At 39.0% G+C, this 24587-nt stretch overlaps 1 protein-coding gene across 2 annotated transcripts in view; it reads left to right on the top strand.

Annotated features, from left to right (window-relative positions):
• The window catches only part of chd3 (chromodomain helicase DNA binding protein 3), a 99209-nt gene that overhangs the window by 66649 nt on the left and 7973 nt on the right, over positions 1–24587 (top strand). The window contains exons 35-40 of one of the 2 annotated variants that reach the window (XM_079809030.1): positions 983–1091; positions 4097–4229; positions 10044–10239; positions 11909–12072; positions 16005–16131; positions 20401–20663. In XM_079809030.1, coding sequence (XP_079665156.1) covers positions 983–1091; positions 4097–4229; positions 10044–10239; positions 11909–12072; positions 16005–16131; positions 20401–20606 — 935 coding nt within the window. In that variant the 3' untranslated portion in view covers positions 20607–20663. Of the gene's footprint in view, positions 1–982; positions 1092–4096; positions 4230–10043; positions 10240–11908; positions 12073–16004; positions 16132–20400; positions 20664–24587 lie in introns of those variants that run through there. The other variant, XM_079809031.1, reaches the window with a different exon arrangement.

Below are 24587 nucleotides of genomic sequence, written 5' to 3'. Positions count from 1 at the left end.
CATGACGTCACGTACGCATCTTGAGTTTCACTTTCAACATCCAACACTTTTCCACAGAAGGCGGTCGGTCGAAAGTTTACATGATAAAGTTTTAAATAGGAATATTTTTCTTACACAAACGCGTCGATTCGCTTCAGAAGGCCTTTATTAACACCCCAGAGCCACGTGGAGCAGTTATTTGACGGACAGATGCACTTTTTATGGACTTCAAAAACAGAGCAACTATAAATCCAATTCTAATGCTTGGATTAGCCTGGACTTTTGTAATATAACTCAGATTTTATTCGTCTGAAAGAAGAATGTCATATACACCTAGGATGACTTGAGGGAGAGTAAATCATGGGCTAATTTTCATTTTTAGGTGAACTATCCCTTTAAATGTTGTGATGTCTAATTTCATTTTTTAAAACAACTCGTTTTAGTTTTTATTTTATTTTTCATTTATCTGCGCATAATAGTTATTTTAACATTTATTCATCAGCCATCATTTTAATATCAGTGCATCCCTAATTAAAGTTTTTTTTATTAAATCCCGATCATGTTCAAATACCAGATAGACACTCAAATCCAACACCTGTCATCTTAACAACCCTTCGTTAGCAAGCTAGTGGTCGTTCTCTGCTCTATTATTTCTTTGATTTTTCCCAGCCCCAGTCGCTATAAATAGTTTCAGTTCCCAGAAGCCAATCACTTTGCATAGTTTAATTTACAGCTTTAAAAGAGAACAACTAAACATCAAGGGGTTTATACTTACTGTAGCTATAAACATTTCACCAGCGTCGATAAAACATTTCAAGCAAACACTGAGCATGCAGTCTGCACTCTGGACAAATCATTTAGTTTATAGCTAGATAACTCGATTTATATACGCTTGCTAGCTATGTTGTTAGAGGATTGTTGACTTTTGTCTATTTACTCGTCTGCAGGTATAAACGGATGGTAACTGATATCTGGCCGTGTTGTGTTTTTCTTTTCTGCACAGAGCTCCACACTCTTTGGCAGAACGAGGAGCGGGCGGCCATTTCATCAGGCAAGATCAATGAGATCTGGCACCGGCGACACGACTTCTGGCTGCTGGCAGGCATCGTGTGGTATCCTTGGAGATAGGCTGCTGTCACCGTAGAAACAATCCAGTTCCATTAATGTATATTTATACTGCGATTGCTAAATGAACAGTTTGTTTAGAGCTCAAAGCCAAGAAGAACAAGGCAATAAAATGAGATGGAAAAAACTGGGTTCCTGCAGATACACTATATTGCTTTAGCGAACACTACCGACAGCTAAAGTGTTATTTTTCGTTGGAAATAAAGATCTGTACACTTGAACTCCTCATGTTCTCAGGGTCCTATGCAGTTCAGAAAAGTATGGAATTTGAGTTTCAGGTGTTTCCAGACTCTTCGTCTTTAGCCTCAAGAACGTGTGTTAGAAATCAGGAATGGTGAGAGAACATTGCACTTGGTACGTATTTTGTCTTCAAACCAAACCAAACTTGGATCTTCAGCCGACAAAGTTTAAATCCCGTCTTGTTTACTCGTAATGTTTACTCATCAGGTCAGGAGGCGTCTTTTGTGGTTGTCCGAACACATTCGATCACACAATTCGTTAACACTATGAATGCGTTTTCGACTACCTCTGGAAGTGGTCGAAAGTGGACAAGCTCAAAACATTTTAGACCCCGTTCACACCTGTATTTGGCGTCGTCCGATCAACCAAAACGCAACTTAATACCAGGTGTAAACAGGGCCTTCATGACAAATGTTTAGTGATCATCAACTAAATGATTTCAAGGTGCACAATTTAATCGTTCGAAACTGTTTGTCTTTACTAAAAACAAGTCTATTTTGAATGAATGTGCAGATAAACAGATAAAGAAGCAAACAGTAATTTCAGGTCCTGTTTAAAGCTGGTATTAAGATGCGATTTGGTCGATCGGATCACAAGCGGGCGACGCTAAATACAGGTGTGAACAGTGTCTAAAATGTTTCAACCTTGTCCACTTTCGACCACTTCTAGGGGCAGTTGAAAACACAGAACAGCCACAAAAGACGCCTACTGACCTAATGTGTAAACATTATGGGAAGCGCTAGCAGACAGGATTTAAAGTCCCCTATAAATCAAAATTGGCTTTTAGTATGGATGTGTTAGTCTTACTGTTATATATAAGCTAGTTTGCAAAATTCATATTTAGAAGATATAAGCTTTTCAAAAGCAATCCGCCAATACGGATCAATAATTTTGATTTTCAGTTTTCTGTCCAATCAAATGCTCTCTAGAATCTGAAGCCCCGCCCCCTACATTATAAACAGACTGAGGCTGAAATCGGTCACTTGTTCACACATTTACTATTTTCTACATGGTGAATGGCACATTGTGCACTATATAGGGGATAGGGAACGATTCAGACAGTGTAAATATGCTTTCCATTGGGGCGAATGAAGTCTGGTTTCACATTAGTGTCATGTGAAGGTTAGAGATTTTAGAGATTGGGAGGAAACTGCAGCTTTACTGAGCGCAATGGCTCTGACCGAGCTGTGATATAAACTAAACGCTATTGGCTATTTTAAAAAGGGGGAGGAGCTGCTCTATATGTCCCGCCCTGTCTTCCTGTTTCAGTGGAAATGACTTCAACACATTGAATAATGCTGCGCATTTCAAGGCACTTCAGTGAGCCTTTAAACTTTGTCGGCTGAAGACCCAAGTTTGGTTTGAAGACGAAAAACGTCCCAAGCGCAATGTTCTCTCACTACCCCTGATTTCTAACACACACTCACAGTGTTCGGCTGGTCTTGAAGCTGTCAGGTCAGAGACGAAAGCTGCTGCTCTCCGTATGTTTTTCTGTCGTCTCCGATCGTGTTCATATATAACTTGCGTACGTTTATTTCGCCCATTAGATCGAAAGATCTGAAAAAGCCCATACATTTACCTGCCCATAGACCCTCCCCTCGAAGAAATCAGGACAGAAGTGGTTGAAAGTGGACAAAGAGACGGATTAAAAAACCAGGTGTAAACGGGAATGTCTCCAATGTCCACTTGTGATCCGATCGACCAAAACGGATCTTAAAGGGATAGTTCACCCAAAAATTTAAATTAGCCCATGATTTACTCACCCTCAAGTCATCCTAGGTGTATATGATATTCTTCTTTCAGACGAATATATTACAGTTATATTACAAAAGTCCAGGCTAATCCAAGCATTAGAATTTGATTCATAGTTGCTCTGTTTTTGAAGTCCATAAAAAGTGCATCTGTCCATCATATAACTGCTCCACGCGGCTCTGGGGTGTTAATAAAGGCCTTCTGAAGCGAATCGACGCGTTTGTGTAAGAAAAATATCCATATTTAAAACTTTATCAAGTAAACTTTCGACCGACCGCCTTCTGAAAAGTGTTGAATGTTGAAAGTGAAACTCATAATGCGTACGTGACGTCATGACGAGCGGACCTGGTCGCGTTAGTCTTTCGATCGGCAGGGGAACTTTCAACAATTTATCCATAAATTGAACAGGGAAGGCGGTCGGCCGAAAGTTTACTTTATAAAGTTTTAAATATGGATATTTTTCTTACACGAACGCATCGATTCACTTCAGAAGGCCTTTATTAACACCCCAGAGCCGCGTGGAGCAGTTATATGACGGACAGATGCACTTTTTATGGACTTCAAAAACAGAGCAACTATGAATCCAATTCTAACGCCTGGACTTTTGTAACATAACTCAGATTTTATTCGTCTGAAAGAAGAATGTCATAAACACCTAGGATGACTTGAGGGTGAGTAAATTATGCGCTAATTTTCATTTTTGGGTGAACTATCCCTTTAATACCAGGGGTAAACGTCAATTGGACTGTACAGTATCAAAACTGATGTGCAAATATACGCAGGTTTTAAAGCGTTTAAGGGCGCATGTTATCACTTTGAGAAAACCAAGGAAAACCACAGAAAATTTTAATATTTATATAGATGACTTTATTATATACTAAATATAATGCTGTCGTATGAACCATTTATGTTAAATATGGTCTATAAAATCTACAGAGATGGAATTTGGAAAAATGTGCAGGAACCCTGAAATAGTAGTTTTGTCCTTGACCTGTTTCAGCCATGGCTACGCACGGTGGCAGGACATTCAGAACGACCCCCAGTTCGCCATCGTGAACGAACCTTTCAAAACTCAAGCCAACAAGGGAAACTTCTTAGAGATGAAAAACAAGTTCCTGGCCAGACGGTTTAAGGTATGTTGTAAATAAAGAATATAATTAAAGCGTTTTGTTTAGCTTCTTTTCTTTTTGTTTGTTGTGACATCCATGGTGGAGTTTAATTTCGTTTCACTGTGGCTTTTGTAGCTATTTTACACTTTTTTTTCTTGCGTTGTGGTAGGTCATTGTTTGAAAGCTGCTTCTTTTGTTCTGTCATTTGTATCATAATTATATGGTTGTGTCTTGCTCTGGCATGCTTCTTACTCTACCTTTTGTTCTGCTGTTAGTCCGACTCCTGCCTGAAGATATTATCTCTACATGTCGACGCGTCACAATCGCAGACACAAAACCTGAATATGCTGACACGCGCTCTTGTGAAACAGCCCTGTCTCTCGTTGTTTTTCCTGTTTTTCTTTTCATCACATGTTTCATATCCTTTTCTCTACATCCTCCTTTTTGTTTTCTCAGCCTCCCTTGCTCTTTTTCTCTCGCTCTGTCTTTCTCTTCTTCTCTTACATAATTCCGTACGCGTTGAGCAACCTGAGAACCGCTGTTATTCCAGTGGAACTTCTTTTAATTGGAAGCTGGTGCTTTCTCATGCTCATAAATCACTGGAATGGTTTATCGTTCCAAACGTAATTTTTCTGTCAATTCTGTTCAATTTCTTGAATTCCCTTTTATTTTGTGACCTATTTTCCTATCCAGCTCTGTGTTCTCAATCTTTGTCTTTTTTTTCATGTTTTCTTTGTGCTCTCAGTCACTTCCCTCTTTCACACATGATGCTTTTTTCCATTGTCGTTTTCTCACTTTTTCTTTAAAGAAGAAATTTGAGGCTATTTTTGTGCTTACCTGATGTAATGATAAGGAAAAGCTACACCACCATTCAAATGTTTATGGTCAGTAAGAATTTTTTTTTTTTTATTCGGCAAGGGTGCATCAGATTAATCAAAAGTAAACACGTTTATAATGTTGCCAAATATTTACATTTCAAATAAATGCAGTTTTTTTTTTTTACTTTCTATTCATCAAAGAATCCAAGTTTCCACCAAAAATATTAAGCAGAACAACTGTTTTCTATCCTGTTTTTGTCCCTCTCTTTGAAACGCTCAGTTTTGATGGGCGTGTTGCATTGAAGACTTGGAAGTAAACGCCCACTGCTATGATTGGGTAACAGTTTTGCATTTTAAAATAATTTTCAACGTCTCGAAAATTTGGAGAAAAAAAATTAGCTTGAGTACTTGGAGTTTCCACAGTTAAAGTTAACAAAGGATAACTTGCTGTGTTTCGTTTAAACGGCTCTGTAGCAACGTTAAAGGAACACTCCACTATTTTAGAAAATTGGCTCATTTTCCAACTCGCCTAGAGTTAAACAAATGAGTTTTACCGTTCCTGAATCCATTCAGCCGATCTCCGGGTCTCTTTGTTAATTATTTGAGCGAGATGCTAACGGTGTAATCAGATTCAATGATCTATACTAAAAGTGCTACCTCCAGACCCAGAGATCGGCTGAATGGATTCGAAACGGTAAAACTCAACTGTTTAACCCTCTGGCGCTCTTCAGTCATTTCTGACCCAAATCTTTTAAAATAATTTTTTTTACAAAATCGTAGCTTCATCGGAATGGTCCGAAACTTCGTGACTTTATTAGTATTTGGTATATGAACACCCCAAAAAATTGGGGACAGGATTTGAAAAGTCTAAGTGGTCGTAAAGAAAATTACCCCCATAGGAAATGAATGGGAAATTGACAAAAATATGAAAATACAGAGTTTTTTTTGTGCATACAATCTACAAATAAGCCAGGATGCAGAAAAAAAAGGACTCAACAGTGAAGGGGTGAATCTCTAAAACATCAAGAGTGCAAAACAGACAAAAAAACTCACACACACACACACACACAAAAACACAATTAGCTTTTGGAATGGCACGCGTTGATTTGTGTGTGCGTGTTTTTGTGTGTGTGTGTGTGTGTGTGAGTTTTTTTGTCTGTCCCCAATTTCCCATTCATTTCCTATGGGGGTCATTTTTGACCTGACGGTCCTGAGTATGACTATTTTTTTTTACAACCACTTAGACTTTTCAAATCCTGTCCCCAATTTTTTTGGGTGTTCATATACCAAGTACCAATAAAGTCACCAAGTTTCGGACCATTCCGATGAAGCTACGATTTTTTTATTTTTTTTATAAAACGCAAGATCCACTATAGTGGTAAAAATGTGCTATTGCGTGATAAAAATGCTCAATGTGTCCATCGGATGGCACCGATCTCATTTAAAAAAATTGCATTCATGAGGCCTAGGCTTGACTCTAAAATGAAATACAGCTTTAATAAAAAAAAAAAATAATAATAAAAAAAAAAAAAAAAAAAAATATATATATATATATATATATATATATATATATATATATATATATATATATATATATATATATATATATATATATATATATATATATATATATATATATATAATTTTTTATTATATTCGATGGGAAAAAATGTGTCATAATTATTGCATAAATATTAATATCAATATATATTAATATAAATCATAAAATTATCTCAAAACACCAAAAAAGAAAAGACAAAATATTATTGAACAAAAATATATTTAATTGATTTTACTCAAATCTTTTTTATCTTAATCCCGCCCTCCGGGTCATTTTTGACCCGAAGGCCCTGAGTGTGACCCATAAATGAAGAACCCCAGAGGGTTAACTCTAGGGGAGTTGGAAAATTAGCCTATTTTCAAAAATAGTGCCAAAAAGGCTCAGGGAAGAAGGAGGCAGGAACCAGCGGACGTTTAACATAAAACTATATTCCAAAAATAAATAAACAACAAAACGAAAGTAAAGCAGCAGCCCCTCATGGACAACTGCCACACAAATATAAACAAAACACAACATAAAGTCCAAGCCTGGTCCTCTCTCGTCGTGCTCATCGCTCCATCTTTTATCCTCCCGGATCTCCTCCATGAGACTCGAGACCAGTGTGGCGTGTAGGTGACACTCATTAGCACTCGCACCACTAAAGGTTGCAGCCTTTAGCCTCCTTGTTAGAGCGTCCGACTCTCATGCCGACAGACCCGGGTTCGAGTCCCGCTTGGAGCAGGCGGTTCAAACAGGAGGGGTTACACGAGAGATAAGGAGACCGAAAGATGAGGGGAGAGAGGAAAATAAAAATCTTGGTCCGGTTCCCAAAACGCACTGCCACTTGGTCCTCAACCAGCTTGGAGAACTTGCTTGCGATGCCTGATGGTGGCACTGGATGCTCTAGACCAGGGGTTTGCAACTAAAATTGCTTGAGGTCCAGTAAATGAACCCTCGTCACCGGCCGAGGTCCGGACAATTATATACCTAAAAACAATAACTTATGTTAATTGCCAGACTAAAGAAATTAGTGTAGATAGAATTTGTTCTTAATTGAACAAAATATAATATGTTCTCATATGGACAAAACATGTCTGTTCATATTGTTAAAGCAAACATAGGTAATCCTTCACAAAATTGATCTAATTTTGTTGTTGTTCTGTTATGTCCTTTAAGTTGCTTTGGTACAAAAAAATCTAAATTCAACCAATAACCATGTCTGACAAAAATATGGTGAACTACAAATGCCTTCATCTCTAAATCTGCACTGAAAATACATTAATTTCAACATTACTAGCAACTGAAGTGCTTTTTCCTGCTGAACTGAGATAAATAACATCAATGAACGCACCCCCCCCCCCCCCTCGGATTAGAAAATCAGAAATCTCATAACACATTTTATGTATAGTCTAAAATTAAACACTGCTCTCTTCTGTGCTTCAAATTGCACTGGTAAAATATCACTAGCAATATCATTCAGAAACAAACAGGCAAAAATAAAATGCCACCAGTGTTGAAAAATTTAAAAGTGCAAGAATAATTTTATTTAATGTTTCCACTTTTGACAACTGCAACAGAATCAGAGCAAGTGAGACACACAGGCCTCGTACAGGATGCAGAAAAAATTCATTAGATTTTTTTTCCCCACCCATTCATCACAGAAAACTCGGTTTTCAGCATCAACTTTACTAATTTCGAAAATGCCATTGTTTTTGCGCGCTACTTTCAGCTCTGATGGTGCGTTCACACCGGATGCGAATGAAGCGTTTCGCGCGAGTGATTTAAGTCAATGCAAAGACGCGAATAGACATTCTGCGGCGCGATTCGCGCAAATTAAGTTGCGTGCATGACGCCTCATTCGCGTCCGGTGTGAACGCACCATCAGTCTCTTCTTCGCTGCATCCGTGACCGCGCGTCTTGGTCTGAATGTAGCAACAGTGAGCATAGTCAGGGGCGCCGCTAAGGGGGGGGAAGTTAGGACGATTCTAAGGGCCCACGCACTTTAGGGGCCCCCAGAGATTGGTTTTATTAATAGTAATAGTACTAGTAGTAATCCAATAGAAATTATAAATGAATAATCTACCAAAGAGTTACAAATATAACAAAATTATGGCTTATTTCTGCATTTCTGGCAAAATCCAGCAACCGCTCACGCTCACAGGTAAAACGGCATTTGCTCAAATCCCACTCCGACATGAAATTTCTCTGTACTGTAGGCTAATATACTTCTTGTAGCCATTAAGAAAAGGTATTTAGTTTTATATTTATGTTTAAATATCATGTTATTTTTTAATGTCTATATATGTTGTCAATCTATGTTAATTGTGAAAAGTGAACAGCAGTGAGAGGACACATAAGATGCGAAAATGCCAGGAGACATGGAGTGGGTCAGACATGATTGTGAGCACTTCATTAAGTTTTGTTTTGTAGAAAGTCTTTCTTTAAAGTAAATTTCGTTTTGTATAAATTGTATCTTAATTTTAATCAATCTTTCATCAGCCAATTGGGGCAGTCTGGGTTGAGCGAGCGGAGCTTAATTGGTCAGTATTATTAAATTGCAGACAAAGATTTGGGATAGCTAGGTTGGTGCGGTAGGGGGCCCAACATCATATTCTTTCATAGGGCCCAAAATTGCTAGCAGCGCCCCTGAGCATAGTAACGTTAACTGTCCTCGCAACCCGTGGCAACATAGGACCCAAACGGTTCTACTGAGCTGCCTGATATAAATGTGATTTTTTTTTTTTTTTTAATGGCATGTGGCATATTTATTTCATTACGGCAAAAGGCTTCGCGGTCCGGATGGACGCATCTCGCGGTCCGGATTCGGACCGGAGTCCGCTAGTTGGCGACCCCTGCTCTAGACGGATGGCCTTATTTTCCCCCGCCCCCTGATGGCCGGCGATGGCTCCTCCTCGTCAGCTTCCAGCAGCAAGTCCCCGTTTTCACGGCACCTGCTCCTCCCCACGCTAGTGGCTGTATGCAGGCCCTGACGCCGGCAAATGCAGACGTTTCCTTCCTCCCGGGTTAAGTTAAGGCGGGAACCGGTGAACATTTAACATAAAAATAAACAAACAACAAAATTAAATTAAAGCATGAGCCCCTCACTGACGACTGCCGCACAAACATAAACAAAACTCTCAAGCTCCTAGGTGAAACTCGAGACCGGCCTCGCTCCACTCTCACGGCTCTCGGCCTCGCCCTGCTTGCCAAAGTATTATGAATGAATGACCATCGTTTGTTGCACTGTCATTCTTATATTAATTGTTCATTGCTATCAGTAAAGTGAGTAACATCAAACAAGGAATCAAGGGAAATGTATAATATACATTACATTTATAATATAGTTTAAATATTTATAGCAGCAGTGGTTTATTTAGCATGCTGGGGGCATTTATAAATTCATAACTTCCGAGGCACCAATTTTGTAAGCGTACAGTTTTACACATCTTTACATCTAAGATATCTCTGTCTTCCTCTCAGCTGCTGGAGCAGGCCCTGGTGATAGAGGAGCAGTTGCGTCGGGCTGCGTACCTCAACATGACCCAGGACCCCACTCACCCAGCCATGGCCCTGAACGCCCGTTTTGCCGAGGTTGAATGTCTAGCCGAGTCCCATCAGCATCTCAGCAAGGAGTCGCTCGCAGGAAACAAACCTGCCAATGCTGTCTTGCATAAGGGTAAGGAAAGGGTGTGCGTGTGATTTTATCTTGTAAAAATCTTTAAATGAGAAATGATGTATCAGAGGGAACATGTTTGTGTGTAACTCTGACAAAGTTAGCTGGCGTCTTGAGAGTCTGATAAAGGGCTTCTGGATAGATCCAGTGGGACCAGTGTTCCTGCCAGCTCTGATATGGGAACAGTTCAAGAACACAAGGCGCTTTTAATATGTCCTGGAGTTTTCTCAAGCGTATTGTTTAATCTGTAGCGATAAACCATTTATTGGATACCAGTTCACTTGGCATGTCACTCTTATTATTGCCTGAAATTGCTGAGAGAACTGCCAATAAATTTTACTTTTGACAATCAGAATCAATTGAATCACTTTTAGTTTGCTTTCTGGACCATGGATCGGTTTGCAAAGCTGAAACTGATAAAATTGTTTCAAAATAAATTTAATTTTAGTATTATTTATATACTATTATAGTATTTATCAATCAACTCTTATTTGTATATGTTCAGTGTTCATTTTAGTTTAAGTTTTAGTATTTTTGTTGTATTTTTTATTAGTTTTGGTGTGTTTTTATAGTTCTATTTAGCTTTAATAAAATTTTATTTAAGTTTTTGTAATTTTAGCACTTCAACTTATTTTATATATATATATATATATATATATATATATATATATATATATATATATATATATATATATATATATATATATATATATATATATATATATATATATATATATATATATATATATATATATATATATATATATATATATATATATATATATGTATGTATGTATGTATGTATGTAGGCTATGTGTGTATGTGTGTGTGTGTGTGTGTGTGTGTGTGTGTGTGTGTGTGTGTGTGTGTGTGTGTGTGTGTGTGTGTGTGTGTGTGTGTGTGTGTGTGTGTGTGTGTGTGTGTGTGTGTGTGTGTGTGTGTGTGTGTGTGTGTGTGTGTGTGTGTGTGTGTGTGTGTGTGTGTTGTGTGTATGTATGTAATTTCAGTTAGTTGCCAAGGCTGCATTTTTGTATTTTTTTGTATTTTTCATTTATGTATGTCTTTGATTTATTTTATTAATGTAATGTTTTACATCAAATTTTTTTATTTTTATTCATTTCAGCTTTATTTCAATTCAAGAAAATAGTTTAATTAAATAGTTTTACTTTTACTTTTGGTTAACAACACTGTTCAAAACCTCTGTTCTGTAAATATTTGATCTAATTGTAATGTAGAATATAATAATGCTTCCAACTCCCTCAACATTGTGACTATGACGAGATAAAACGGGCATGCTTGAGCATCCTGTTCTTTCTGGGTCGCATCTTGGGACATCTTGAGCCGTGTTGCGTTCATATTTCATTCGAACCACACCATAGTTCGCTTGGAAGCGGAGCGAGACCCATCTTTTCAGCAGTATCGGTCCCTTTGTAGGGTTCGGATGGCAGCGTTCACACTTATTCAAATGAACCGCACTAACAGAGCAATCACACCAGAGTTCGTTTTATTCGAACCAAACATGCCACGTGTGAACGCACCTTTAGGTAGTTTTTAAATAGTATTTAATCTATTAGCAATTACACTTGAGTGCTTTTTAGCTTTAATAACAAATCCTGTGTGCTCATTTTAGTTTCTACAACTTGACATTTTGTAATAATGGACATTTTTGTAGTTCTTAACCAACTGGAGGAGCTTCTGAGTGACATGAAGGCAGACGTAACGCGGCTCCCGGCCACACTCTCCAGAGTCCCGCCGATCACGGCCCGCCTGCAGATGTCGGAGAGAAGCATCCTCAGCAGACTGGCCAACAAAGGCAACGAGACACACACCCCGCCGGTAAATACGCAAACACATAAACATATTCACACAGATAAAAAATTATTACAAAGTACACTATCATTCAAAAGGTTGGGGTCAGTTCATTCGGTAACACTTTATTTTAAGGTGACTTACTTACACGTTACTAAATGTACTTACTATACTACTAACAGTAAATTATGCACAATTACAAATAACTAACCCTAAACCACACAATAACTTATAGTAAGTACATGTTGTTAATTAATATTACTCAGTATTTATTCGAATGAGTAAAATGTAAATATGTCACCTTTTAAAATAAAGTGTAACCATACATTTAAAAACATTAAGCAAGGATGCATTAAATTGACCAAATCATATCAGAATGATTTCTGAAGGATCATGTGACACAGAAGACTGGAGTAATGATGCTGATAATTCAGTTTTGACTTCACATGAATAAATTACATTTTAAAAATCACTAAAATAGAAAAGAGTTTGTTTTATTTGCTTCTTGTGAAGAGCACAGTTTGTTGCTACCTTCACGTGCTATCGGAAACTTCCCACTCGGGAAGTCGTGAATATGAGTTTTCAAGCGTTCAAGTGCTTTGTTGTCGGAAAGAACAGGAGGACACCAGATTTATTCTTGCCTATTTATTGGGAAAATCTTATTAAAGTTAAAATGATATTTAGCAACTCATTCATTGACAACCATATAAACATTCACAGCGCAATCTAGATAGTCATCTTGCTGACAATTCTGGAATTTGTGTCAAATACAGGCTATTTTAGCTGTGTATAAAACATACAATATGCTTCAAATTATTATTTATATACTTTAACGACAAGACAAGGCGATGTAGCAGTCACAGCAGCATAAGTTCTCCCATACGCCATGTTTAAAGTTTATGGCTCGCCTAACTCTGGAACTTGGGTATCAAAATTATTCCAGTGGTAAATATGACTTCATAGGCCGTTCATATCCAATTTTTAACGCGGAAACTTATATTTACGATAATTCCGATTGCATGTGAAGGCAGCATATGTGCCACAGTGTGTTGTCTATGTAGGCTATCTAGCACACTAGAGTGTCCCAAAGAACGCACTGTACACTATTCACTTAAACATTGATGATAGCTAGCCCTTCGCTCTGTAACTAAAGCTGACATTTGAATGCATGAAGTACGGTGACCAGGAGGGGACATGTTCGGTTCACTTCGTTTAGTCGTAGCCACAAGATATTTACTCGTGTGAACGTCATATTTACTCATGGGAACGTGATAATAAGTCGTGGCCACGAGATGATTTTGTCGAGGTAACAAATTCGTTATAAAAAAATTAACTTGTAGGCCTATATTATTTTATGTTCTTACATATTCTTTTATCATTTATTGATATTACAAACTTCATTTCGAATGCTGTCTATAGGTAACATTGTCCGCAATATAATAGGCTATAATTGGTTAATATAATAATTTCTTAATTCCGCCCTTAATTTTGTAATTCTTAATTAAAAATAAATATTATTATAGGCCTATCCATTTCTGATAGTTCCAGGTTGCTATGGTTGTTTACGCATTGAACCCGTGGCCACTACATTTTTCAACTAAATATCCAAATAAAACGAATTAGTAAACTAAATTAACCATATAAACTAAATTACTGATCTAATTACTAATCTAATGCCCACATTGTCACTGTATGATAATTGAAACGAGCTGAAATTCTGTTGCATTATTGTCCTGTTTAACACTGTGAAGCTGCTTTGAAACAATCTGCATTGTAAAAAGCACTATATAAATAAAGGTGACTTGACTTGACTTGACTTGACTTGAGATGAGAAATAGATATCATGCCCTCAACATAAAGAAGTTGTGGCCACGAGAAAAACATATCTTTCCCACGACTTTACATCGAGTGGCCACAACATAAGGATGTTGTTACCTCGACAAAATGATCATGGCCATGACTTATCACCATGTTCCCATGCCATGGCTACACTAAAAACCAAGTGAACCGAACATGCCCCCCCCCGGTCACCGTAATGAAGTGTCCAACATTCCACACTTCATTTTTTTAAGGGCATCATCCGGGTATTTTAAGTGCACTTTTTCTATTTTGAATGTTCTGTGTGAACACACTACTCACACTATTTATACTACAAAACTTCATAGACTTGGTCGGCATTACTGGGAACGCCCACAAAAACGTCATATTAGATGCTTTATCTTTACTTTTTGTAATGATTACGATTGATTTTTGCTTGGTGCAATGCCGAAAAGTTGCTGTGTGACATTCTGCACTTCTAATCTGAAGATTTATATTGCCGAATGACAGACGGAGTCGTTCGTCAATTCCGAAAGCCTGTGCAATACGTCCATTACAATTAAACATTTGCACTACATGATGATGTATTATTGTAAAGATGAAAAAATAAGAGATTTCATTACTGCAATGGCAAAAGTTTGTTGAACAAAAACGCCAACATAGTCATAAGTTTGTCACGGGACTCGAACTGCGTCAAAAAGCAGTCAACTCGTCATTAAAGCAGTTTTCACGCATGTTCCCCCCCCAAATATTACACATCATAATAGCCTACTTCATAAATCACCCAGTCTTTTGATGAAGACAGTTGCTATAAAAAAGCAAAAAACTTTAAGTAATTTGAGAATTGTATAAAAACGAAATAAATAAACAGATAAAGCAACATGCATGCAAGACAACAGAAAACTGATGGATGTCTAAACCTGATGTGTCATTGATGCCAAACATCTCATCATACAACTGGATTTTAGGCTTTTGACAAATGTTTGTTAAACGTGGCACTGCGGTAAATTAACGTTTGACATTCGACTCTTTGCTTTGCACACGGCATATTCAGAAAACAACATTTCACGGCACAAGACAAGTTTTATGATCATTTTAAAACTTGAAATGTATTTAATACATAGGCCTACATTAAATTCAGGAACACTGAATAAACGTCTTCATCGAAAGACTGGATGATTTATGAAGTAGGCAAGTAATATTTGTGGGAGCAGCTTGCATTTTGATGAGAAAATGACACCTCTGGCCATTGCGTTGGGTCGTTTTTCTAGTCACAGATACTGTACGAACAATCCGACCCTATACGGCTCAGTTTTTCTATATATCTTGCTCTGTCAAGCAGCAGAAGTGATTCTATATAGGCTATACCATGCATTTCCAGTGTCGGGGAATGGACTGTTTTCCCCCACGCGGACTCCACCCCGACGCCACGCCCCTAGCTATGACACAACACCGACCAAGTCTATAGAAATTGTGAACGTCATGAAAATTGACCGTTTGCAAAGACCCGCCCCCTTTAGTTACTGTTGCTATGTCCGACAAGCCATGGTGCTCTCACACCACACACATGTTCTCACGTAGAGAAAATATATAACACGGCACAAAGACAACACGCCGACAGACAGGACAGAGCAAGTTACTTTTGATATGAAACAAAGTGGTCACTTTGAAATGGTCATTTTTTAAAGAAATTTAAACAGTAAATAGCGTTTTGTGGCTCTTTAATGTGTCGTGATCGCTGTAGCGCCTCAGTTAAAGCTGCTCGTGAACCGATCATCTCTTCCTTCTAGTTCATTGATAAGCATGAAATAATAAAAAAAAAAAAAATTCAACCGCGGAAAGACGTCAGCACAAACCGTTTTTCCAAGTTCAAGTCCATTAACGTTAATCTACTAACTCTCCTGAGTGCTTTGTCGGACAAAACGGCAGATTCTGCGATGTGATTGGTCAGATCGCCTGTCAATCAAACTTGCGACGAAGGGTGAATTGGGACACAACACACTCTAACATCCACATACATGCCAATACTCCCATTTGTTCCAGCCATTTGGCATTACTAAAACATGCAGTGTTAATCTTAGACAAGTCCCTTTGATTTCTCAGATTCATAACATACTCTCTCTCTTTCTCTCTTTCTCTAGCCTATTCCTTCAGGACCGTATGCCACCCCACAGAACTTCGGCCCGCCCTTCACACCTGCACCTTCAGCGACTCTCACTCTAGCTGGGGCCAACTACACCCAGATGCCTCCTGGCTCCTTCATATCAGGTCAGTTTTGCTGATCCATCCCCAAACAAAACAAAACCAGACCGGTCTCACACTCGGCTTACTCTGAACCGTTATAAAGGCTTTTCAAATGCACTAATGAACAGATCTATTTGTATTAGCTGCTCATATTAAACGGAGTGCTTGTACACAAAAGCAGGTTGAGGTGATGAAACGGTTGATTTGAATGTTTGTGATGGTTTCAGAAACGCTCTGGCTGTGTGTAGAAAAAGAGTAAGGCATTCTAAACATAAACGAAATGAAGTTCTTAAATAGCTAGTTTAATTGAGAGTCTAATTGAAATCTGCTTTGACCAGCTGGGGGTATTGACGTGTTTGGTTGGTTGGTTGAAATTTGAAAGGCAGATTTGCTCGCCATCTGTTGCTCAAGGCAGTCTTGAAATTTGAGAACAAAGTGCTTCTTGTATGCAGTTCTGGATTAGGGCATCTGTTGGATGCCTTAAATGTGAATGGTGAAGTGAATTTTTTGGGATGTTAGATTCTCCTGTCGCAGCTTAATACGCAGAGACAACTATAAGTAGGCCATTCATAGGTTGATTCTGCTGAAAAGTGTAAACACTGTGGCTCTGTGGTGCTATCCAAACATTCATCTGCACAGTTGAGCATCCAATGGCGTGAGGTAGGGGCGGAGCCACCTGTTTGGCCGGCCAATGGCAGATGGGGAGAGGAGAGTTCTGAAAAATGACTGTTTGCAAACAGGTTTCTTTATTTTATTTTTTTTGCAGTTTCTTTTAGTGACACAAGTGGTGTAATTCTTCACTTTTAAGGGAAGAGGAATTCTGGGTAACATTAGTAAAGTGTGAATTTTCAGATAAGCAGGTTTGTAAAACACAGTGAATTTAGCTGTGAAAGAGAGTTAATGTTTTTAAACGAACTACATATCAAACAAAACAATAAAAAAAAATGTATTGCAAAACTCTGATGTGAATGTATCTTTACCTACACATTGCACTTAAATACATTGCAATAATAAACATCTAGTCAGTAAATTACTGGGATGTTTATCAATAATTGGTTCACAGATTGTAATTCATTCTTCATCTGATTCAAACCAATTTTGTGAGTCTTTTTAACAGATTCCATTCAAATGAATCATTTGTTTGTGAATCAGACTAGTGTTATTTTAGTATTTTTATATATACTACTATAGATTTTATTAATATTTTTACATTTGTTTTTATTTTAATATTTTCAGTTTTCATTTTAATTTTAGTATAATTTTTTGTAATTTTTTAATGAGCTTTTGTCGTTTTTTATATTACTATTTAGGTTTATTTTATTTATTTCCAGTTAGTAACTTTAGTGTGGAGGTTAAACCAAACATTTCACAAAAAAAAAAAAAAAGGCCTGGCTCGCAGTCACCGCTGTAATTCATCCCAAAGGTGTTTTATCGAGTTGAGGTCTGGACTCTGTGCAGGCCAGTCAAGTTCCTCCACACCAAACTCACTCATCCATGTCTTTATGGACCGATGCTTTGTGCACTGGTGCACAGTCATGATGGAACAGGAAGGGGCCGTCCCCACAAAGTTGGGAGCATGAAATTGTCCAAAATGTATTGGTATGCTGAAGCATTGAGAGTTCCTTTCACCCTGAAAAACAACCCCACACCATAACCCCCCCTCCACCAAACTTTACACTTGGCACAATGCAGTCAGGCAAGTACCGTTCTCCTGGGAACCGCCAAACTCAGACTCGTCCATCAGATTGCCAGACAGAGAAGCGTGATTGGTCACGCTTCCACTGCTCTAGAGTCCAGTGGCGGCGCGCTTTACCCCACTGCATCCCACGCTTTGCATTGCACTTGGTGATGTAAGGCTTGGATGAGCTGCTCGGCCATGGAAACCCATTCCATGAAGCTCTACACACTGTTCTTGAGCTAATCTGAAGGCCACATGGAGGTTTGTAGCTATTGACTCTGCAGAAAGTTGCCGACTTCTGCGCACTGTGTGCCTCAGCATGTGCTGACCCCGCTCTGTGGAAATTTCACGAATGGACTTATTGCACAGGTGGCAGCCGATCACAGTCCACGCTTGAGTTCACTGAAGAGCTCCTGAGAGCGACACATTCTTTCACTAATGTGTGTAGAAGCGTCTGCAGGCCTAGTGCTTGATTTATACACCTGTGGCCATGGAAGTGATCGAAACACCTGAATTTAATGATTTGGAGGGGTGTCCCAATACTTTTGGCAATATAGTGTGTATATTAGGTAAAAACTATATATATATGAATTTTATTTCAGCAATTAACATTCAATTAACAAATGTCTTTATTAGTATAATAACCCTGGACTACACTAGTCATCCTGTATGCTTGCAAAGACTAAGCAAGCAGTGATTTAGTAATGGATAAATGATCTCATGGACAGTGCTTTTTAGCTTTTACTCATGATTAACGTGGCAAAATCGACACGTGATTCAACTTCCCTCTGTTTTACTCCCTCTGGGTTTTTTTTCTCGCTCTTTCTCTCTCAGTCTATTTGTGTTTATGTGGGCGTATATGTGAGTGTACAAATGCTCTATTTCACAATAATTTGTGAGGTCAGTGTATGAGACACTGGCTTTGACTTTTCTCTATAAAGCACTTTGAAGATGTAGCATTTGATTCTTTTACAAAAGATTTAATCAGTTACCAAACTTCCTATGAACCAGGAATGATTTGTGTTCCACAGATTTAATTTAGTATTTTTAATTTTTTTTTAATCATAAAACATGTCTACAAATGCAAACCCTTGCTCAATATGTCACTGTTCATAAATGAAAACACATATTCTGTCCTTAAGTTAAAAAAATAAAATAAAAAACACTGACATCAGTCACACTTTACGTATTCATATTTCTGCAGAAATATGATTCTGGTTAAGACACTTAATTGCATTTTAATTTGAGAGGGCCCCCTGTGGAATTTTGGCTAAATAATTTCACTTTCTCAATCTTTGGTCCAAGAGAACAGATTAGCCCTGCCAGTGAGTTTATTGTTTCAATATTAGCTCTGCAACAGCATATGAGTGCAGGAAGCACTGAGAAGAACAAATGTAGTTGTTTTTGTTTGCCGTTTTCTGTTTATTCTATCCGAGGCCCGACTCTGTCCATCGTCCTGACTGTTTTTACCCGTCCAGAGTCGAAGGGTTTCTGGATTGAGAATCCTGATACCAATCTTTCTACCGCAGCGTCTAAGGGAGGCATATTTTCTTGCCATGGTGCTTTTTCTGAAAATGTCATTACAGTTATCCAGAACCTTAGCTGTGCCAGGAATCGCTCAGCCGAGGGAACATTTTTTTTTGCTTTTCTACTCAGATATTTTTAAGAGGGTAAAAAAAACCCATAAAGAAACACAAATGTGCTCGTGCCTTTTGCGCCGGTTTTTCAAACCCCCTGGAGGCAGAACTAGACGCTCACCAGCTCTCTCCGTCTGTCTGTCTCTCTCTCTCTCTCTCTTTCAGTCTATGTCTGTCACTGAAATAGCCCCGGACTTCAGATCCTGGTGGGTGTAGAGGCTGATTGGGTTTGTTGAGGCTGTACACACTGAACCCTCGCCTGGCTAAAAATATGCCCCGCTTGGGGCCCGTTTGAACCCTCTGGTCCCTGATTGAGACAACTGCAGTGACCCCAGCTTAAACCGAGATGAAAACAGCATGCCAGACTAAACAAAAAATGAGAGAGTGAGAAAGAGATATAAAAGAAAAGAGAAAAATGAAGGATCCGTTTAACGTACTCCATAATAGGAGATTTTTGGACCCGGTCAGACATCTCTCTAAAAGACAGAAGGAGAAGTGAGAGGGAGGAGAGAGACAAAATGGAGTGCGAGCACCTCGGTAGAAATCCTAGCGGACGCCGTAACATCGCTCTCAATCATTCTTAAAGTTGTCAGAAATAAAGACCTTGGCGAGCACGTCTTGTTTTCTTTTTTAAGTCATTGCCACTTAAACTCTTAGCGTTTTACATGTCATGAACTTTACGGAGCAAAAGGTTTTAGACACATTATGTCAACACAGATTTCTTTGGCAAAAAGCGGCCAAACCGCTAACATCTCTCTCACAGCCAGTGGATGTCCCGACTCTGGCTCTCGGGATTACTGTAAGAGCGGGAGGTTCAAAGCTGCTTTTTCTTTGGTCGAGAAGGCCTCCTTCCAGCCGCCTGCCTACAGTTATAGGTTTTTTTTTTAATCTATCAATATTGTGGACTGATACTGTGCCACTGATTGACCGCTCCCTACCCCCCAGTGTCTACAGTCTGCCCCCTTTCTGCCTCCACAGAAGCTACGTCCTGCCTGAAGACCAAGGAGCATGACGTGCTGCAACGCCAGAGGGTGGTGGACCTGTGGAAGGATGGCAAGTCGGAAGGGTCAATTGGGCAGGAGCTCCGCATGCCCAAATCCACCGTGCACAGCATCATCGTCAAGTATCGCCTCAGCAACACGGTGGAGAACCTGCCACGCAACGGACGGCCCAAAAGACCATGACCTGAAAGAGCAATGGACTGTAGAATGTGAGGGGCAGAAAGGCTAGAAAAACGATAAACTGGTAATAAATTAGACTGTAAGATGGGAGGGTACAAAGAGGTGGGAATGTCTGAAAATAATATAGCGGGCTAGGAAGAGCTACTGAACTTCTTGGGAAAAGATTTTCAGGCTAAATGGTTAATAGTACTTGGACAAAACGAGCGAAATGCAAAAGAGAGAAATGAAGTAAGGAAAAGAGAGCTGTTTGGACGACGAAAACACAGACCTCTTCTTCCACTTCTGCTCTTTCCAGCACTTTTTTTTCTATTTCTATCTTGCTTCCACTCTCCCTCTCTCTCTCCCCTTGCCCCCTCCGTTCTCTTTCTTTCATCTGTCGGTCCGAGAGAAGTCCCAGCAGATTAATTTTTCATTTGGCCGAAGGAGCGAGAGTGCTCGTTTAAGTGCCCGAAACCTTCCCTCCCTAATTCCTCCACAAATCACTATTTCTCTGCATCCCTTTATACAGTATCTCTCTTTCTTTTATCATTTACCCACTCTCCTTCTCTCTTTCTCTCTCACACGCAGCCTCTCACAATGTCAGAAGTGAAGGATTCCAAAGACAGCAGTTTTTCCAAAATACCACAAGTTTGTTTTCTGTCATTAAAACCCCTGACCCAATCAAATCTGTTTTGGAACTGAGGCACAGTGGAGTGGAACTATCTTTTTTTTTCTGGAAACTGCGGATCTCTCTCTCTCTCAAAAAAATCTCCAGCCATGGACTCTCTGCGTTCCTAAACCAGGACTGTGAAATGTTACAGTGGCACGACACCGGCCCATATATACAGTATGAAGACTGACTGATCTTTTGCAACCTGTCCAGACGGCTGAAGCATCAGTTTTATGGTTTTCCCAAGCTGATCCTGGGTCAGAAGTCCTTCACGCTGAGCGTGCACACGACTCAACCTGCCTGACCAAATTCCTGCGTTGTGCTAGAGCCAGATTCAATCCCCAGCAGGACATTTAAACAGTACATGACTGTTGTATGAGAACTCCCTGCATTCTGCAAAAATGCACAAACACACCCACGAGTGCGCAAGCACGCATACTTGAGAGCCACTTAAGTAGCTCTTTATTTTCCACCACGGGGTGTGTTTTATTGTAGTGGTGTGTGTGTGTGTGTGCATGTATTATCAATGGACTGAAGCTAACTGTGCATATGGCTGTGTTTGGTTGAGGTTGATACTGTACGAGTGAAGCTTCAGAAGGTTCTTCTGTGCGAGTGATTAATTGTGTGAGTGTGCTGGCTGTTTGGACAGGCCGGGTCACTGAGGCCAGCTGCCATCTCTGCATGTTTTTCTGGTTTACCGAGAAGTAGAGAGACTGAGACTTGAGGCAGGCTGGTGTGCAGGAGCAAAACTTGATGCCCTTGGATAATGTTTGGTCAGAGAAAGTGGCATACAGAGAGAGATATTTGAAATGAAGACTGAGAAAGAGATGATCTGAGTAAGAATAACAATTTAATGGTGACTAATGATTTTTTTGTTAAGCGATTAATCTGTTGAGTCTTTCTACGATTAATTTGGATGAAAAAGCCAAATTTATAGTATATATACTGTATATAACAGTTTTAATAAATTACATTTTTATTTGTAATGCCTATAATGTTTACTAAAGCCCTCCTTTATGAATAAACATTATAGGCAGTAAAAATATAAAAATACACTATATTGCCAAAAGTATTGGGACACCCCTCCAAATCAATTGAGTTCAGGTGTTCTAATCACTTCCATGGCCACAGGTGTATAAATCAAGCACTAGGCATGCAGACGCTTCTACACACATTAGTGAAAGAACTGGCTCTCAGGAGCTCAGTGAACTCAAGCGTGGACTGTGATTGGCTGCCACCTGTGCAATAAGTCCATTCGTGAAATTTCCTCACTACTAAATATTCCACGCTCAACTGTTAGTGGTATAACAAAGTGGAAGCAATCGAGAACAACAGCAACTCAGCCACGAAGTGGTAGGCCACGTAAAATCACAGAGCGGGGTCAGCGCATGCTGAGGGTCACAGTGCGCAGAAGTCAAGTGTCAAAAGCTACAGACCTCCAAACTTCATGTGGCCTTCAGATGAGCTCAAGAACAGTGTGTAGAGCTTCATGGAATGGGTTTCCATGGCCGAGCAGCTCATCCAAGCCTTACATCACCAAGTGCAATGTAAAGCGTGGGATGCAGTGGGGTAAAGCGCGCCGCCACTGGACTCTAGAGCAGTGGAAACGTGTTCTCTGGAGTGACCCAATCACGCTGGAAATCCGATGGACGAGTCTGGGTTTGGCCAGGAGAACGGTACTTGCCTGTCTGCATTGTGCCAAGTGTAAAGTTTGGTGGAGGGGGGATTATGGTGTGGGGTTATTTTACAGGGGTTGGGCTTGGCCCCTTATTTCCCGTGAAAGGAACTCTTAATGCTTCAGCATACTAAGACATTTTGGACAATTTAATGCTTTGTGGGAATAGTTTAGGGACGGCCCCTTCCTGTTCCATCATGACTGTGCACCAGTGCACAAAGCGTCGGCCCATAAAGACATGGATGAGTGAGTTTGGTGTGGAGGAACTTGACTGGCCTGCACAGAGTCCTGACCTCAACCCGATAGAACACCTTTGGGATGAATTAGAGCAGAGACTGAGAGCCAGACCTTCTCGTCCAACATCAGTGCCTGACCTCACAAATGTGCTTCTAGAAGAATGGTCAAAAATTCCCATAAACACACTCCTAAACCTTGAGGAAAGCCTTCCCAGAAGAGCTGAAGCTGTTAGAGCTGAAAAGGGTGGACCAACTCCATATTAAACCCTACAGATTAAGAATGGGATGTCATTAAAGTTCATGTGCATGTAAAGGCAGACGTCCCAAAACTTTTGGCAATATAGTGTGTATATATATATATATATATATAAAAATGTTAATTTATATAAAAAAAAACTGTTCACAGGTTTTTGAATTAAGGGTGCATTTATTGGATTGCAAATATAATTTATTGCACAGTAGAATATTGCAGTATTGTAAGAATATTAATACAAATTAAAATAACTGTTTTCTATTTGAATATATTTTAAAATGTAATTTATTCCTGTGATCAAAGCTGAATTTTCAGCATCATTCCTCCAGTCTTCAGTGTCACATGATCCTTCAGAAATCATTCTGATATGCTGATTTGCTGCTAATTTTTTATGATTATTATCAATGTTGGAAACAGTTATGCTGCTTAATTCATCATACATTTTTTCAGTTTTTTTTATGAATAGACAGTTCAAAAGAACAGCATTTATTTAAATAAATAAATATTTCATAACATTATTCATGTCTTTACTGACACGTTTGATCAACTTGATGCATCCTTGCTGAATAAAAGTATTAATTTCTTTAAAAAAATAAATCTTAAAGACCTTCAACTTTTGAATGGCAATCTAGTAACATGTTAATATAATTTTAGTTTTCCTGTAAGTTATGTCTAATATTTCATTAGTTACTGCTCTGTTAAAAAATGTATATAGGATTTCAATTAAGTGATTAAATATGGCATTTAAAATCTAAATTAAACATCCAACAACACGTTTTTAAACAAAAATATAACTGACCTTCATTTCTCAGCTAATTTCTCACTAACTGAAGTCTTTTAAGTAATACAGCACTCGATTAATAGATAGATGATACCCTTTATTTAATTCATTATTCATTATTATTGCTTTTATCAATGAATTGTTGCAGAAACAGACATCTTGGGAAGAGAGACAAATCTAAAAGAAAGAGTCAGTGAGTCAGAGCGAGTGAATCAGTCAGAGAAAGACACGGGCTGAGAGAGACGTTTTGGAAGAGAGAGACAGTCTGGGAAAAGAAGCAGCCTGAAAGAGAGTGAGACAGTCTGAGCGAGAGGGAGCCAGATAGTTCCAAGATTGTTGATTGTAGAAGCAGAGAGTCAAGTCACTCCGAGATCTGAATCTGAGTAATGA

Source organism: Gobio gobio (assembly GCF_949357685.1).
Source record: "Gobio gobio genome assembly, chromosome: 2".
Taxonomy (NCBI): Eukaryota; Metazoa; Chordata; class Actinopteri; order Cypriniformes; family Gobionidae; genus Gobio; species Gobio gobio.
Note: the sequence above shows the minus strand (reverse complement) of the source record. Positions and strands in the feature narration are given on the sequence as shown.